The sequence below is a fragment of the Aptenodytes patagonicus genome, chromosome 8 (assembly GCF_965638725.1).
Source record: "Aptenodytes patagonicus chromosome 8, bAptPat1.pri.cur, whole genome shotgun sequence".
In the NCBI taxonomy this organism is placed as follows: Eukaryota; Metazoa; Chordata; class Aves; order Sphenisciformes; family Spheniscidae; genus Aptenodytes; species Aptenodytes patagonicus.
Window position 1 is genome coordinate 8597447 of NC_134956.1, and position 16404 is coordinate 8613850.

Consider the following 16404-nt stretch of genomic DNA (forward strand, 5'->3'; position numbering starts at 1 on the left):
ATTAGAGACTTTGTCACTGTCAGTTTTGAATCATTGACATGATGATGTTGTCTTAATTGTTCAAAAGCAAAGGATAACTAGCTATTCATTTGTTTAAAAGCATAAAACCAGAAACATAACACACTACTTGTACTTTTCCAGTCTCACGAAGTTTTAAGTTCCTTAACTCAAGCAAGTTTGCTCTTTGTGTACTAGAACTAGAAATTTTAGGTCTTTTCTCCAGCATACATTTCCCAGGAAGAGAAAGAGAACTCCAGCTAGAAACCCACACCGAGAGCCTTTGGCTCAAATATGACATACTCGGTCCTGGGGCTCAAATCAATGTTAGGTAACTGCAGTTCTGAACATGGTGTTTTTCTTTTATTCTCAGCCTTGCTAAAATACATTATATAGTTTTAAGTAACAGATTTCTTTCCAAATTACTTTTACAAGAAGAGACAAAAGCATATTCTCAAATTCAGAAGATGGAGGTCTGAAGTTCTTCCTTAAACATGCCTTCAAAATGGAGGTCCTTTGCCATGAGCTCTTCTTCAACATCTTCTAAGGCCCACTGATGATCAGTCAATTCTAAAGCTTCCCATTCCGTCTGCATTGATAATGAACAGAGGTAGAGAAGGCAAAGCAACATAGTATTAAAGTAGTTAGACAAGAACTATGCAAAGCAGTGCTTACCTTAGAAACTGCAACAAAACCAAGCTCTATTAAAAACCTGGCAATTTTGTCAATTCTCTGAAATCAGTGTTTTACACTCAATTGGGTGTTAGATAGTTGGTCAATACAAGTACGTGATAGAAATTAGAAAAATGACATTATCTACTTTTTGAAAACCCTCTAATCTTCTGGAATAGTCCATTTCTTCTAAAAGAGCTGTCTCTAGAAACAGAGCCAATTCTGTTCTGGGGCGGCCAAGTGCTTTGTGGTTAGTTAACTCTTTAGTTCAGAGACATTTGATAAAAAGTTACAGGCCAAAACTTTTGCAACTGCTCACAGACTTGATGTGCCTCATTAGACTGTTCTCTGACCAACAGCTCCCTTGGAGCTGCAGAGTTTATTAATTCATTAAGCCATAGCATAGCATAGTGTCCATAGCAGCCCAAGACCTAAGAACAAATTTCATCCTAAATATGAGAATGACCTCCCCCGCTACTCATTTTCCACCACCTACGAACACAAATCTCTCCTCTTCTTCGTCCATTAAGCGCTGCTCCAGTAAGTATTGTGGAATAAGCTGCATACAGCCTGCAAAATCACGTCATGCGATGCCCGTAAAGAGATTTGTATTTCTTGGCCAGAACACTTCTCCTGCAATATGGGCTTGCTTGCTTTGTTCCTGCTGGGGACCACGTAGCTGGTTCAGGTCCCTACGCGGCTGAACAGCAACATTCCTCTGGATAGCCAGTACTGGGAAGGAAGTGGAAGGACGCGAGCCAGGAGAGCGCACGGTACTGGTTGGAATTGCACCTCAGTGCTGACAGTTTGTGACAGAACAGCCACTGCTGCAGCAGAGCTGCGAACTGCAGCCACCCTCTTCCCTGGCTGAGCTTCTGGCTGGGTGATGTGGGTTTTTTTAACCAGGAAGGTTACGGAATACAAGAAACTGCAGGAGCAGACCATCCTGACTTCCCAGGCAGCAGGTTGTGGGTGGGTAAATCATTACTATAGTACATAAAAACAGAAACCAGGACCTTCCCTTCATGCACAAACTAGGGTTGTGAAAGGTAGAGGCAGTCTAATAAGCAAGTGCCTATGGAGACTGCTTAGGAGAACTTCAAGACAGTCAAATCTTGACAGATTTTCCACTGAGCTAACTCGCTTACTCGGTTTTCTTACCCAAGCTCCATCATGTGCCTGCTGGGCTCAGCTGTACTTTTAACACAACTTTTTGGGAGCCAGCTTCTGCTTTGGAACTAGATCTTAAGGGAAAGAAAAAAAATCTTCCTCTGCAAAAGCGGAAGATGGCACACAACTTCAGCTTTTGTATCAGGAACGACTGACTAATCAGGTTTACTTCAGGGTATTAGGGCTCTGCCAGACCCAGGGCAACTTCCATACCCTTCATCAGTTGTCAGCTCTAATTTTAGGAACAGGAATCCAGAGCAATTCCCTTACTTGACGCAGGGAGAGGCCGAGTTACATATAGCCTACAATCCTGTAGGTTCACAGCAAACAGGAATGCAGGTGGGAATACTGTACCTTAAATGCTTTGTTAGTATCTGCTGGCATGGCCATTGCTGCCCCTGTCATTTGTTCTTGCATCACCCTAGACTGATCTGCAGCTACAAAAGAGAAACGAGAGGTTGATTTTTATTTGTGTCATTTAAACAGCATTTCTTGGGGCACAGTGCCACCAGGCTGGTTTCTAGCTATCGACTAGAAAGTTGCAGAAACACCCAGAATGCAATACTAACATGCCAGAAAGAGTTCTCACAAGACATCTTGTTCCCACCCCCTACATCTTAGCTAAATTTACATAAAATATGCAGACAAATTGAGGAAAATATGGTCTTCTACATTCCCAGTATCCCCAGAAACAGTATCTGTCCTGCCCTGCATCTAGCATTAAGAAATCTTTGCAGCTTTCCTTAAAACTTATACTTGCCAGAAATAAAAGCAGGCCTGAGAGCAAAATTTCTGCACACCAATTTGATGGGAAGGAAAGCACGGGTTAATTACCATGGAAGTTTACGAGCAGTTAGCCAATGGCTGGTGCAGAAGATTTGGGTATTTGCTGCAGGTGGTGTCAAACCTGGCCAGCTGAGAGTAACCTCACAGAAGTGAGAGAGGCGTTCAAGAGCTTTTTGGCTGGAAATTTAGAAATCCTTCCCCAGCCTCCCTCAGAAGTCATCCCATGGAAGGAGAAGCCAGCTCTTTCACCGAAATGACAGTGTCTTACCATTGTCTTGGCCCAGGATGAGAGTATAAATACTTCTGAGTCCAAACACATTCAAGAAGTACCAGGAAGCAGAGCTCACCCTGATAAATCAGAACAAGCATGGTTGATTTCAGTTCAAAGCTGGCTTGTGATCTCATTTCAGAAGCACGCGCAGACCGTTCAAGGGTTATTAACACATTCAAAATTTTCCAAGTGAATATTCGACCTTGCTTGCTGAGGACACAGGCTTACCAGGACGCATCTAAAGTGAGCAGTTCAATTCCCTGCTGCAACATTGGTTTAAAACGCAGCGTCAGAGGAAATGGGACCTTTGCTGCAGGATAAAAAAAAGCCCAGTTTCACAAAGTGACACTACATAATTGCAAGGCAAACGGCAAAGCGAGTAGATAGTTCCTTTATTAAATCTAATGTAGTCTGAATGCAATGCACACCGTAACAAGTTAATATGTACTTTTGAAAAAGCTGTAGTTCTGTATTTATTTTAATATCAAAAGACTTTTTGAAGCTTAATCAGATGGCCAAACCATCACAGGTATTGTTAGCGACTGTGAAGGGGAATGTCTTTTGTTAAGGAAACAGTTATCATAAGCAGTAAGAAAAAACACAGAACTGTGAATTTAAGGAAGTATTTTTGATGTGTACACCCTGCATTACACAGTAACCAACTCCCTGGACAGGTTCAGAGGAAAATCCACTGTATCAGCTTGAAATTTAGGCAGTTTTAATAAATTTAAATATTGGTTTTGCCACTACAATTGTTCCCGAATACATGAGCTATTTTCTTTGTGACCACGGCCAGTACTCTGAAAATAATTTTCCCTCCTTTGCTATGGGGCAAGCAAATCAATGCAGTTCACGGAGTAAATAGTGGCAGCGCCACAAGCCAAATTCACGCTGCTTCCAATCGACTGCTTTCAGGTAGAGGAGCAAATCTCTGATGCAGCCCAGACCCTTGAGGTCATCATCAGAAACACGGCCAGACCCATGGGCTGTGTTACTCCAGACACTTACTTGTGACAAATCCCGAAAACGTCATGTTGATCCAGCCACCGATGAGGATCATAGGCAGAACATTGGTTACATTCCCTTTCATCATATCTGTCAACATGGTAGGATCTGCAAATCATAGATTTGATGTAAAGCAGCAGTGTATCACAAGACATTGAAACAGAAACAAGACGTTACCTTACTTCACCAATGTCAGCTGTTTTAATTAAGAAACTGCATGAGAGAGAACAGTCCTATCCCACTATCTATTATCGTCCTATCCCATATCTATTATTTTCCACTTGTAAAATACTTTGCAAAATGAGATGAGCAGCCAGCGTGGCGGTGGCTGCTGCTGCCGCTGAAAGGGTGTCGTGTTCTCTGCTGTGTCTGACCCTATCCCTTGCTCCAGATCACTGAACTTGCTTGACCCCTCTGCCAGCTGATTTAGCTAGAAAAGGGACAACAAACTGTCCAGCTAATTTGCTGCTGACATCTTTGGCCACATTAATAAGTTAAATCAGTTTAGAGAAGGTCCTGCAGGAGCTGGTGCAAATAACTGACAAAAGGACACAAGTGAGAGCAGGACTTCCCATTTCTGGCAACACTGAGGTGGTCGTGGTCTCGTGAGACGCTGCAGGCAGCTGGAGGCTGAAGTTAAGCAAAGTGAAGTGACCTAAGACATTGCTACCAAAGAGAGGGATCTCGCTCCCCCCTCCTCCCCAATACCCAGCTGCACAGTCCCACCCTCTCCCTCACATTCACTGAGCTCTTTGCAAAGTTGATTCACCTTCCTACCTTGGCAGAAAATTACAGTTTTTTCTGCCCGTCTGTATTTATGGTACCTTAACGTACCTGTCATTGGTGAGGGAGGCACTACCTTTCTTTTCGTCTTCTTAAAAAATCCATCCTCTGGGTTATTAAAAAAATATTTCCGGGTCAGGAAAGACTGAAAACAAGAAGAGTCAATGCCAACACCGTAAGAAATGAAAGGACAGAAGCATTATTTCTTGCTCAGACATGCAGACATCTAACGAGATCTTTCATAACACGTCCTTCTTTCTTGGAGAGGTACTTCACTGCCCGTATGCTCTAAAGCTCCTCACTTTTCTGCTTCCCTGGATCCAGAGTACCGGCTCTCTGGCTTTCTAAAATTCCTAAAATAATTCTAAGAATTCTCTGAAGAAGAATCCACATTAAGTAACGAGCCTTTAGCGCTTTGTGCAAAGTTCTTGCTGGTTCAGTACTGATACCGGTACATCGGCCATTTTCGTTCTCCGCAGCTGACTTCGGGATTTTACAATATACATATCTGGCAGCAACCGAGCCAATATGAGCAACTGATTTTTAGTTCAGCAAACATTACAGCTGACATTGTACGACTACCTCGTTATCCCAAGGTTTTATTAAATCCCTGTGTATTTGATGGCAGATGTTAAGTACGATGGTTTGGACGCAGACTTCATTTTAGTACGCAGTTAAAGCACCAAGCAGTGGAAGCTAACATTAATGTCGGGGAAAAGGCAGGTACAGTGGTCCCGTGTCCTGGTTTCCTCAGCATCTGCTACCGACCGCCCTTCTAGACACTACTCCGGGCTAGGGGAGACCCAGCCAGGCGGTCTGACCCCACGGGGCACTGGTGCAGAAGCTGCCCGATGCCCGAGAGCACCGCTAACCGCGGCACCCCCCGGACACGACTTCGCGCTTTGTGCTTGTTTCCCAGTTACCCCCTTGGTAAAGCACGAAGCCGTTCGCGCAGCTCCCTACCTGTTTCGGAATGTATTTTCCATTTTCCCGAAGGACTCTGCTCCGAATCAGGACTTGGCTGGAAAAGAGACACGTCGCGTTAGCGGCGCGGCCGCAGGCGGGAGCGGGCCCGCCGCTGCCCTCCCCGGCCGGCGGGAACCGAGCCGAGCCGAGCCGAGCCGAGCCGGGAGGGGGGCCGGGGGAACCGAGGGAAGGGCGGACGCGAGGCGGCGGCGGCTCCGCGGCCGGGGGGGCCCGGGCTGAGGCGGGGCCCGGGCCGCGGGGGGCCCCGGCGGCGGCCCTGACCTGTCGGACACCTGCTCCTGCGTGAGCCTCTTGTCGCTCTGGAGGAGGATGGAGACGTAGTGCCGGATCATGCCCACGAAGAAGGTGATGAAGACGATGGGCAGCACCACCCACAGCCGGATGTTGGAGTCCAGCAGCAGCTCGGGCTCGCTCATCGTGGCGGTGCCGCTACCGGACCCGGCTCCGGCCGCCACCGGGCCGCCCCAGGCCCCGGCTCCGCTTCCGCTTCCGGGCCCGGCCCTTCCGCCGCCGCCGGAACGACGTCACCGCGCGCCGGTGGCGGGAAGCTCGAGCGCGAGCGGCGGCTCCGTCGCGTCCCGGCGGGCGGGCGGCGGGGACCGGGGGAGCGGGCGGCTGGCTGGCTGGCTGGCTGGCTGGCTGGCTGGCTGGCTGGCTGGCTGGCTGGCTGGCTGGCTGGCTGGCTGGCTGGCTGGCTCCGCGGCGAGCCCGCCCCTGGCTCAGCGCTCCCTCCGCGCCCCGGGTCCGGTGAGGCGGCGGGGCCCCGAAGGCGGAGGCCGCCGCGCCGCTCGCAGCCCAGGTGAGGGGCCTTCGGCGGAGGAGCGTGCCCCGGCCAAGCGCGCGCCCGCCCGCCCGCCCGCCCTGGCGATCCTTTCCGGGGTCGGTGTGCTTTGGGACGGCGTTTCTGAGCCACGTTCGGGCAAAATCCGGCTGTTCGTTGCCAAGAGCGTAAAACCGGCTTTAAAACGGGTTCTTGACTGCCTGCTGGAACGCTAGCCTGCTCTCGGGATCCAGCTGGCCTCTCCTGGCTGAGGAAGCCGATATAGCCAAGCCTCAGGTGGTGAAACTTGTATGTACCCCGTACTGCCCTGTAAGCGCTCAGGGGAGGTAAGCTGGCTGCCGCAGAAGTTTCCAAGCGTTTGGCGGTAGGTGTAATAGAGAGAGGACCACCCGGGAGCGAGTGCTCCTCTTTGGCCCGTCAGTCTGCACCTCGGGTCCAGAAGAGCTGCTAAAGGCTCATCGCACTTTTTGGGGGAATTGTTCTGCTTCCACTCTGATACTTTATGTAACTCATTTTAATGGCCTCTGCCAAATAGTTGAAATTTAGCATGAGATGATCAAGCATCTTTTTTTAATAATTTTTAAGTTTTAAAGGTGAGCCAAGATTCATTTTTCCTTCTTAATCGCTGCCACCCACCAAAAGAGGACAAGTTGGATGGAGATTTGTGCTGACAGAACTCTTCTTGCAGTTCCTAACTGGGTTAGGAACGTGAACCGGGTCGGCTAGCGTGGTTGAGCTCGTGAATACTAAATTGCTAACCCTTTGTAGCTTTCTCTGGGCATGGGGAGAGGATCACAAGTTTAGATTAGCGGATACCATCTGAGACCCCTTAGTTACTCAGTTTAATTTGCCATTTAATTTGCCCGGCATCTGAAAGAAAAGCTAAGTCTTGTTTTATGAGGAACTGAATTTTAGGAAAGTGATGTATTGTGCTATGACAAGCTCTAAAGTCTCAACCTGTACAGCAGAAAAATGCGGTGTGATACTCGTTAACCAGGCAATCTGCTTTTCTTTGAGCAATTTCAGCTTCTGGAGCATTTCCCTTTACTATTCACTAATACATGCTAGATTTGCTTAAAAAAACCTGAATTAAAGTCATGTCTCCTTTGCTCGCTTGTCTTTTTCCTGCGTTTTTATAGGCAACAACAAAGGCTTTGTAACCATGGTTTCAAAAAGGAAATTGTCAAAAGCTGATGCGTCTGGAGAGAGCTGCAAGACAGACTTGCCGAGTAGGTGCTCAGGTATGATCTTACGGGGAGTGGAGACCCGTTGGTAGAGGCAGCAGCTCCCAGGCAGGGAGAAGGCCAAAATGACAGTTTTGATAATGCTAATTGTTAATGACAAAACACTTTTTTTAATAAATCACAATAAAACAACAATGCTAAAAGCAGTGCCATATCTTTTCTCAGTCCTTCTGTTCTCATACCTTTGATCAGTGTTTATCTTCTTGAGCTTCACTGCCTTCAGAGTCTGCAGATTAATCACATTTGATCAAAACTGGTATCTATAAATCAAACCAAAATAACCTCTCTAGCTGGAGAGAAGATAGTTATTTTTTGCTTTAGCCTATGAGTGGATACCTAAGAGACAGGTCTGGTGGAAGAACCTATATTAAATTTGTGCTTTTCAGGCCAGAGGAAAGTATGTGCTCTAGCGTTGCTCATAATCTGTTAGAGGATATGTCTCCCACAGGAGTAAGCCACTGAAGGTGTAATTTAACTGTCTTTGGCTATGGATCACTAAAAAGGGTGAGCAAGAAATGTTCCTTTCTGGTGTCATGCTGAAGGGGTAACTGCTTTATAGGATCTGCGCATTGGCATCTGAGTCAGCTAATGACTGCTGTCAAATAGCAGTATGGTTTGTTGGTCTGGTTCCATAAGTGTATTCCTGTGTTCCTCTAATTTCTTACTAGAAGATTAATTTTGAATTAGTTGTTTATATGAAGGATCCTTGCTATTTTTATTGCAGAGTGTATTTGATGTAGCATGTCTTGTTTTCTCAGAAACAAAGAAGTCGCGGATTTCTGATAAGGAAAAGTCCTCTGCCCATGGTGGAGTGGAGGATGAGGGAGTCTTTGAAGAGCTCCTTAGAACATCAGGAATTATACTGAAAGCTGGGGAGGGACAGAATGAAATAGGTATGGGTGTTACACTTGCCCTCTCTGCTTGTATCTGAAAACCTGCAAAGATGACTGGTACAAAGGAAAGATGCGTTTTACTTGCAGAGCAAAAATGCTTGAGCCAGCTTGTTCCAAAGTTCAAGCAAACCTTCATCTGGCCTCTTATTTGTTATATACCTCTTGAATTGCACAGTTCCTGCTGAACTGCATTACCTGAACTCATTATACCAGCTTTTTGGGTGTATGCATGCTAAGTCAAAAGACTTCTGAAAGATTATTGGAGGTATCTGGAATAGGATTAGACTGCATCTGCGGTTACAGTATTGAGTTACAGAGGCAGGAACTCTGAAACAGGAAAACGAACATGTCATGTTGCCTTTCAGCCCAGACGAGGCCTTCAGGAATTCGTGTATTAAGCCTTTTTAATGCTATTAGCTACTCTCAGCCCGGGCTGGAGAAAGCACAAGCGGCGATACCACTCAAGCTTTTGCTAACCGGACTTCTCAACAGAGCAAACACAGAAGTATTGGTGGATGGGCTTGAGAGCCTGTAGTTAGCGTAGCTGTTGTTATGATGTTGTATGGATAAAATGTGTCTGGTTCTTTATTTTCTTTTTAAACTTTCTCCTTAGCTGTAGATCAAATGGCTTTCCAGAAGAAGCTCTGCCTGGCCCTGGAGAAGCACCCTACTTACCCAGGCGTAAGTAACGGACTATGCTTTGGCAGGAGCCAGCTTTAAAACTGTTTGCTGTGTAGCAAAAGATGCAAATGGAGCTGCCTGTCCCTGCTAGTCCCATACAAAAGTATGCAACGCAGTAGCTTATCTTGGATTTCTGTGGTCCAGACTCTAATTCTCTCAATGTTGCCGTCCCAGCCTTTTGGTCCCGTTGTCCTTCTGCTGTATCTGTCTTTTCTCAGCTGTTATGTCTGAATAGTCAAACATAGAGGTGACCAGCATGTGCCTCTGTTAAACCAGCCTTGGCATGCATGCTCCAAGTTTGGTTTTGGATAATTCCAAGCAAAAGTGCTGCACTTCCACCACCTTGCCCTGTTGAAGTAATTAATTGGCAATATTATTCAATAGACAAAGACTCTTAAGGGAGAAAAATCATTTGCTTAACTTTCTAGTGGAAGCTGTGCTTGGTTTTGTGTTGGCTGGGAGCTGGCAGCGTTAAAACTGCCACAATGTGGTGCTCCTCTCCAGTCAACAAGCCCAGTGTGAAAGTCCTGAGGCCAGTGATTTGAATCCTGCAAATATTTTTTGGGTGCAGCTCTTGTCACATTAAATCTTGTTGTCTCAGCTGAACAGGAAGAAAGGCAAAGCCCTTTTAAATCAACGTAAAATGTGAGACACTTGCTTTATTTTCTATTTTATTATTTTGTAGAACAACTAGCATTTCCTTTTGGAAATGGTTTAGACTAGAGTTCACTTATTATCCAGCTTTCCTTCCATCACAATTTCTGTCTGTCTGCAGTTCCCTGGCTACCTCTTCCCTGTTCTCATCATCCGCTCACAAAGAGCATCCTAAAAGATAGCAGTTGATCGGGGCGTCTTTTCAGGAGGTGGATAACTTCTCTCTGCTTTGCAGGTTGTGAAGCAATTTATCAGTGGCTTGGAATCTCATATCAAGGACAGAAACCAGTTCAAGAACTGTCTCTTGCCGTGCACTCCCATACGGACTGAGGGGTCGAGGTCAGAGAAAATGTATTTTGTCTTCCCCTTCAGTCAGAGCCGGTCTCAGATGTCACGTAACATTGAGCAGAGTGGAGGGAAAGGCCATAGCTCCAGCTGATGCACAACAAGACTTGTTTCTTATACAAAAGTGGCTAGTGTAATACGTTGCTATTTAATAGCAGTAAGTTTAAAGTGGTAAGTCACAGAATTTACTAGCTGCCTGCGGCATGCGTTGGGCTCCATGGCATTTTATGGCAAGAACCAAATACTGGGGCAAAAAAAAAAATTGACAGGGCTGGTGAAGGTCAACTGTTTTTTGACAGTTTTTCCAGGAGATACAGCTTAACCACAGACTTTTGCATTTCCAGCTCACACTAGTCTTGTAAAGAGTAAGCTCGTTCAGAGCTAAAATACATTTTTAAATTTTTTTTTGTGTCTGTGGTTACCATACGTTACCATAAGTTGTTGTAAGTGTTTTTTTTTTAAAAAAAAAAACCAAACAGTAATGGAAAGAGTTACAGCCTGTTCTCCTAACATTTTTTTTATTACAACTGTAGTGGAATCTTTCGTCTTGCAGGACTCTGGTGCACTCATATTGTGAAAGCCTCATGAAACTGCTTCTTGGAATTAAGATCTTACAGGTATGGGCACCTTAGTTTGCTCTTTACAGTGCTGTTGATTTATTTAGGGATCCTTTTGCTTACGTAAGTAGAGGATTAATAGAACTGGTTGTGAGCAGATGCTGTATCTGGAATAGTGTCCAATTTCTTGTTTCTTTAGGGACACAAAGATGCTCAGGGCCTGGAGCACATGGCATACAAGAAGAGACAGAGGGAACTGGGTTTGTTCAGTCTTAAGAAGAGAATATTAAAGGAGATCTTGTGGTCTTCAAATATCTAGTTGCATGGTGTAGAGAAAACAGAGCCAGACTCTTCTCAAAGGTGAACAGGGGCAGGATGAGAGATGATGGCTCAGGTCAGCCATGGGAAATTCTGATAGGATATACCACTTTCACTGTGGAGAATGTTTTCCTTAAGTGCTAGAACGGGTAGGCTAGAGAGGTGATGGAAACTCCATTATTAGAGGAATTTGAATCTTGGAGGTGTTTAAAAATGGGCAAGATGCTGAGCAACCTGCTGGCGAAAACAAGTTCTGTTAAGTTGTATACAAGTTGCATCAAGATGTATCAGTTGAAGATGACAGATATCTCACCAAGGCATGGGAAACCTTAGAGCAGTTGTGGATTTAAATCCTCTTATAATTAAAATGTTTTAAAAGTTCTTGTCTTAAATACATTTTCAGAATTGCATTTGGGCCAGGATTAAAGGGGGGAAGAGTTAGACCTGCGAAGGGAATGGCAAGAGCATGTGGGCACTGTTTTCAAACTTATCTAAAGTTGATGCTTTAGATTCCGATGTGGTGAAAAGCAACTCGGCTGGGTCTGAGAAAGAGCACTTCGTTTGGCCCAGAGGAGTTGTACATCCTGCCCGTATGCTCTGCTTCTATTAGATTATGTAGATAGTTTATATCACTCTCAGCATTTGTGGTTTTCAGCTTGCAGGCTGTATGCCTCCTTTCTGGCATTAGGGAAGAGAATTCTTATACAGGAAATATTTTTATTTGTCCTTTTGAGTCTTTTATTCTCTGTGCATATTTCATCTTTTGTGAAAGATCAGTTTCGGTGGCAATGCCACAGCACAAGCAGTAAATCATCATCCTAACACTGTCTTTTTGCCTTTCTTCTAGCCTGCTGTCATAACGCTGTTGTTGGAAAAGATCCCCGAATTCTTTTTTGACATGTGAGTATAGACTGTCTTCTCTCTGCCTTGAAATGAAATTTCTTCTTCTGGACAATCACCAGCTGTTTGACTTTAACTGTTACTTCAAATTTACCTGAATGGATGTTTCCACTGATTTTTTTTTTTTCTTCATACATGTGTAAAATTATCTGTGAGGTTCCATAACTTTAAACTTGTGGGTGCATAAAGCAGAAGACAAATTTATAGAAGCTGAAACGCAGACATACCTCATGATTCATTATGCTTTTCGTAGCTACTGGCACAAGCTTTGGAAGTATTTCAGCAGAGGGACTACGCAGTGTCTCATTATTTAAAAAAAGATGAAAGTGGCTGGCAGAGTTTTAGGAGGCTGCTAGGTGCAAACAAACCTCCTTTTAAAAATACAGATTGTGTTCAAACAAGGAAAATAGAAAAAGCACCTGTTGGTTTTTGAATGTAGAACACCATAGCAGTGTGAGAGATCTTGAGGCGCAACATAGGCAAGACTTGAACACTTAAGTTCTTTTTCCAGTGCCCTGGATGCTCATTATGGAGTTAGTGGAGCAGGTCAAGGGATAGAAAGGAGCTGAGGCTGTTCCTGATACAGTATTTGTTTCGGTGCTGAGTATCAAGCAGGATACAAATGCTGTACAGAGGTTGAGTCTGAGAAATTGTCTCAGACCGAAATCTTGTTAGAGGAGGGTTTAACACAGTCAGTCACAAGGACTGAATGGTTTTCACTCAAGAATTCTAAAGGATCTTGGATGTAAAAGCAATAAGCTGTTAATTGTGCTGTGAACCCTTTAGTAAGTCCTAAAAATGGATGTTGTTACACTTGTCCCCTATCAAACAGTAAGAAGAATGAAGTTTTTTCTATGTATTAATGACCAGTTAAAAATGGGGGCGGGGGGAAAAGAAGTAAGTGGTCCATTTTGCAGTAGAAGGAGGATGGTCCCACGGAGATCTGGGTTGTTCAGCATGTTCATAAATGAGAAAGGAAATGAAAAGTGAGGTAACAATTTATGGTAACAATTTCCAGGATAATCTAATCTAAAACTAATTGTGAAGAACAACGGGGTTTTTTTCAGTGGACTTCCTACTGTTTTTTGTTTCGTTTAATTATGGGACAAGAAACAACATTCTTTACAGCTAGTCTGTAACCACACCTGTACTGACTGGCCAATTTCTCCCAAATATGACGTAAAAGCATAGACCTATCAGACCTCTACAGGTTTAATCCAGTTGATGCCTGGACAGAGGACATTCAATTTATTGACCTGCTGTAGGAAGGGTAGGGAGAACTTGGTTTATCCATGCGATTTGGCAACAGCCAATTTATTAATACATATGTGCTCACAGATCAGTGTGACCAGAAGTTACAGGAGAGGGAGGGCATCTTAGTACAGCTGCGTAAACCTTGTTTTGTTAAAAAATCAGACTGAAAATAATCCTGATTGTATAAATACAGTGACAAACTCGGTGTTTTCATTGAGGAAAGGTATCTTGTATGGGTGCTTCTTTTTGTTTCTTATTTTTAGTATCAGTTCCATGCTTAGCAGTAGTCAAAGCAGCAAACAGAATATTAGGGAAGGAATTGGGAACAAAATGGAAAACATCATGTCACTGTAAATGCATGGTACAATCACATTTTGAATGTTGCATGCAATTCTGGTCAGGCTGTCAAAAAAATATAGTAAACAGTTTCTGTGTGAGTAGGGAAAAATATTCTAAATAAAACAGAATTCTGCCTGCCTCCTCATCAAGGAGATGACTGGCAGAGAGATGATAGATGTCTGTAAAAGCAAGAAAGATTTAGAAAAGGTAATTGAGGAAGGTTTAACCACTGTTTCTAACTATGCAAGGCAGCAAACAAAAAAAGCAGAAGTACTTTTTCAGATTATGCATAATTACCCTGTCAAATTCAGTATTGCAGGATGTAGAGGTGAGAAATTACACACAGTTGTGGGTTTTTTTCTTTTTTATAAGGCTTAGGGAAATCAACGGAGGATAAAACTTAGCCAAAAGCATCTAATACTACAGTTGGGGACGGGGATACTGGGCTCAAAGGAGGCTTAGCCTATGCTAGTGTAGCCACTCTCATGGTAGCACAGGAGATCTGAAGTAAGGTCACATTGTACGCTTTGATTTTTGTGCCATAACTTAGGGTGGTGTTGTTGGTAGTGTATTGAAACAGGCCGGCAGTATCCCTGCTTTGTGTGTATAGCAAGTAAGAAGTAGGGTTCTCCCTAGACGGTGCCAAAATCTGCAGGGGTGTTACGATTTTGATAGTTGTTAATTTGAATTGCATCTCATGGTCGTGCTGACCAGCAGCAAAGCTTTTGAGTGAGTCTGTAGGTCTGACTAACCTGTGTTTCACTTTTTCTGCTGTTCTAGCGTGGGCACCTTTGGAACAAATTTTCCCCGGCTCATCATCAATCAGTTTAAATGGCTTGACAGGCTTCTTGACAGCCAGGTGGGTACTGATGTGCAATCACATGTATGGTTTTTTTCAGTCAACTTTGGAACACATCTCAGGTGGGATGAGATAAATTATTATGCTAATGAGAACTGATGTTGTTTTCATATTCACATGCTGAAGGAGAGATTTAATTCTTTTTGTTTTATTATGATCGCCTTCAGTGACTTTTGAACATCCCCTTTTGTTATTTTTCTTCTTCCCTGACTCTGAGTCTCCTTTTTCATAAATTTTTATCTGTGTGTATGTATCCACATGGGTGACCCCATTTTAAAGCTGTTGCTGGCAGGAAGTTACAATCCCCTCTTGTTTAATTTTAACAGGAGATGTTGGATACTCGCAAGCATCTGGGGATGAATTCTCTGTTCCGGCTTTGGTGGTTCTTTTCCTTCTTTCCCTTAGTCAGTCAGTCAGTCAGTCAGTCTCTGTGGGTTACGTTGCACTGGAGGGCTGTTACTAGAGAGTCCCAGAATTAACTCAATCAAGAAGTCATATTAAACACTGAGAAGCTTGCTGTTGGGTTTTCCCAGTTTCCTTTGCTCACCAAGATAGTTATATCCTACCTCTAAAATACCGTTGTTCCAGAAAAGTCTGTGCAATGATTCATGTCTTCAGCAGGACAATGAGTTAAGGGACAGTTGCCATAAATCCAGACAAATGACTTCCTGAGTGACCTTACATGCGTAATGGTGTTGCCATGCTAATGAACCGCTTGCTCACGGTGAGACTCATGCGTTCCTCTTGTCTGCAGGATCTAGTCAAGAAGTTAATGGAGATGGTTAGTGTCTCTCCTGTACCAATCCAGCATGATATTATCACCAGTTTACCTGAGATCCTGGAGGATTCCCAGCAAAGTGAGGTTGCCAGAGAGCTCAGGTACAGATGATTCTGGTTGGTTTGTTTGGTTTTCTTTCTTTTTTGCTTTTTCCCCCTCTCGCTTTTTCTCCTTGTGCTTTTCAGCAAAAGGCACCATGTGTTAATGAAGGTTGCATCAGGAATGACTAAAGTAGTAGGACAACAGTGCATTTCTGATAACGGTAACATTCAGGGACACCTAGCACTGGCTTAGGACATTTCATTTGTGCTGTTATGCTCTTAAAGAGAGATCTAAATGCTCCAAAAGTGCTTTTATCCAAAAAATTATTGAACTCTTGACTACCTGGATACAGCATAAGTAGAATTCAGTTAAGTACTCATTACTTTTGCTGGATCAGTCTGTGATCAGTCACTTGGATATTACTATAGACAGCTTTTGATTTGGCTTGGAATCTGCTACAGTGAGGGTCAACATTGTTTTTATTAATAAAAAAACCCACACAACACAATAAATGTGTGCATGAAGCAGAACTTTCTGGCTATTTTATATATGTTTCTCAAGCATATTTACTGACCCAAAGAACAGGGGGACCTAATGCCAACAGCTATCCTCCCAGAGCGCGCTACCTTAAGCTGGCCCTTACATCTGTCTTTTTTTATAGTGTATTCATTTTACATGATAATTTTTTCAGTAGTCTTACCCTATATTTAATTATACACATCAGTGTTTCTAATTCTTACCGTTACACAGATCACTTACATTTATGCCGGTACTAATTATCTTTTCCCCCCTGCAGTCATTATTTCAGCCTATACCTGCAAGCAGTGCATCCTGTTCCTTGTACCCTCTCAAAAGTAATTGTAGCTTTGTGTTTCTGTTCTCAGCTTACTGTCTCAGCTTCTAGATAAAAAAGCCCCACACAATTAAATTTTTTATGCTAATCAAACTCCTCAGACTTCTGTTTTCTCTACTTGCATTGTTTCAAAGCTCAGAATCTAAACAGTATCAGCAAGGCATGTTTATTTCCATATTCTTAATAGCCTCTACCCATTTCTGATGTGGAAAAGTACTCATTGCTTGTTGTAATG

The 16404-nt window shown here is 43.8% G+C and overlaps 2 protein-coding genes across 2 annotated transcripts in view; one reads left to right on the forward strand and one right to left on the reverse strand.

The window, feature by feature from the left end:
• Positions 1-338: 338 nt before the first annotated feature.
• Positions 339-6134, reverse strand: EMC3 (ER membrane protein complex subunit 3). Its single transcript, XM_076346253.1, has 8 exons — positions 5933-6134; positions 5648-5705; positions 4736-4829; positions 3905-4009; positions 3125-3206; positions 2894-2973; positions 2194-2276; positions 339-586 (listed from the first exon to the last, which is right to left on the reverse strand). The coding sequence occupies exons 1-8, from the start codon at positions 6085-6087 to the stop codon at positions 458-460; spliced, it is 786 nt and encodes a 261-aa protein (XP_076202368.1). The 5' UTR covers positions 6088-6134; the 3' UTR covers positions 339-457.
• A 305-nt stretch (positions 6135-6439) lies between these two features.
• The window catches only part of FANCD2 (FA complementation group D2), a 54110-nt gene continuing 44145 nt past the window's right edge, over positions 6440-16404 (forward strand). The window contains exons 1-9 of the mRNA XM_076346254.1: positions 6440-6470; positions 7592-7693; positions 8455-8589; positions 9203-9270; positions 10160-10263; positions 10823-10886; positions 11992-12044; positions 14418-14496; positions 15251-15375. Coding sequence (XP_076202369.1) covers positions 7615-7693; positions 8455-8589; positions 9203-9270; positions 10160-10263; positions 10823-10886; positions 11992-12044; positions 14418-14496; positions 15251-15375 — 707 coding nt within the window. The 5' untranslated portion in view covers positions 6440-6470; positions 7592-7614. The remainder of the gene's footprint in view (positions 6471-7591; positions 7694-8454; positions 8590-9202; positions 9271-10159; positions 10264-10822; positions 10887-11991; positions 12045-14417; positions 14497-15250; positions 15376-16404) is intronic.

Bases quoted from the DNA above. Each gene is read 5' to 3' on its own strand.
- EMC3 (XM_076346253.1), bottom strand. From the start codon at position 6,087: ATGAGCGAGCCCGAGCTGCTGCTGGACTCCAACATCCGGCTGTGGGTG. The intron at 4,010-4,735 runs GTACGTTAAGGT...TATGATTTGCAG, and splicing joins GCCTCCCTCACCAATGACAG to ATCCTACCATGTTGACAGAT. The intron at 587-2,193 runs GTACAGTATTCC...TTATCAATGCAG, and splicing joins ATACTAACAAAGCATTTAAG to ACGGAATGGGAAGCTTTAGA.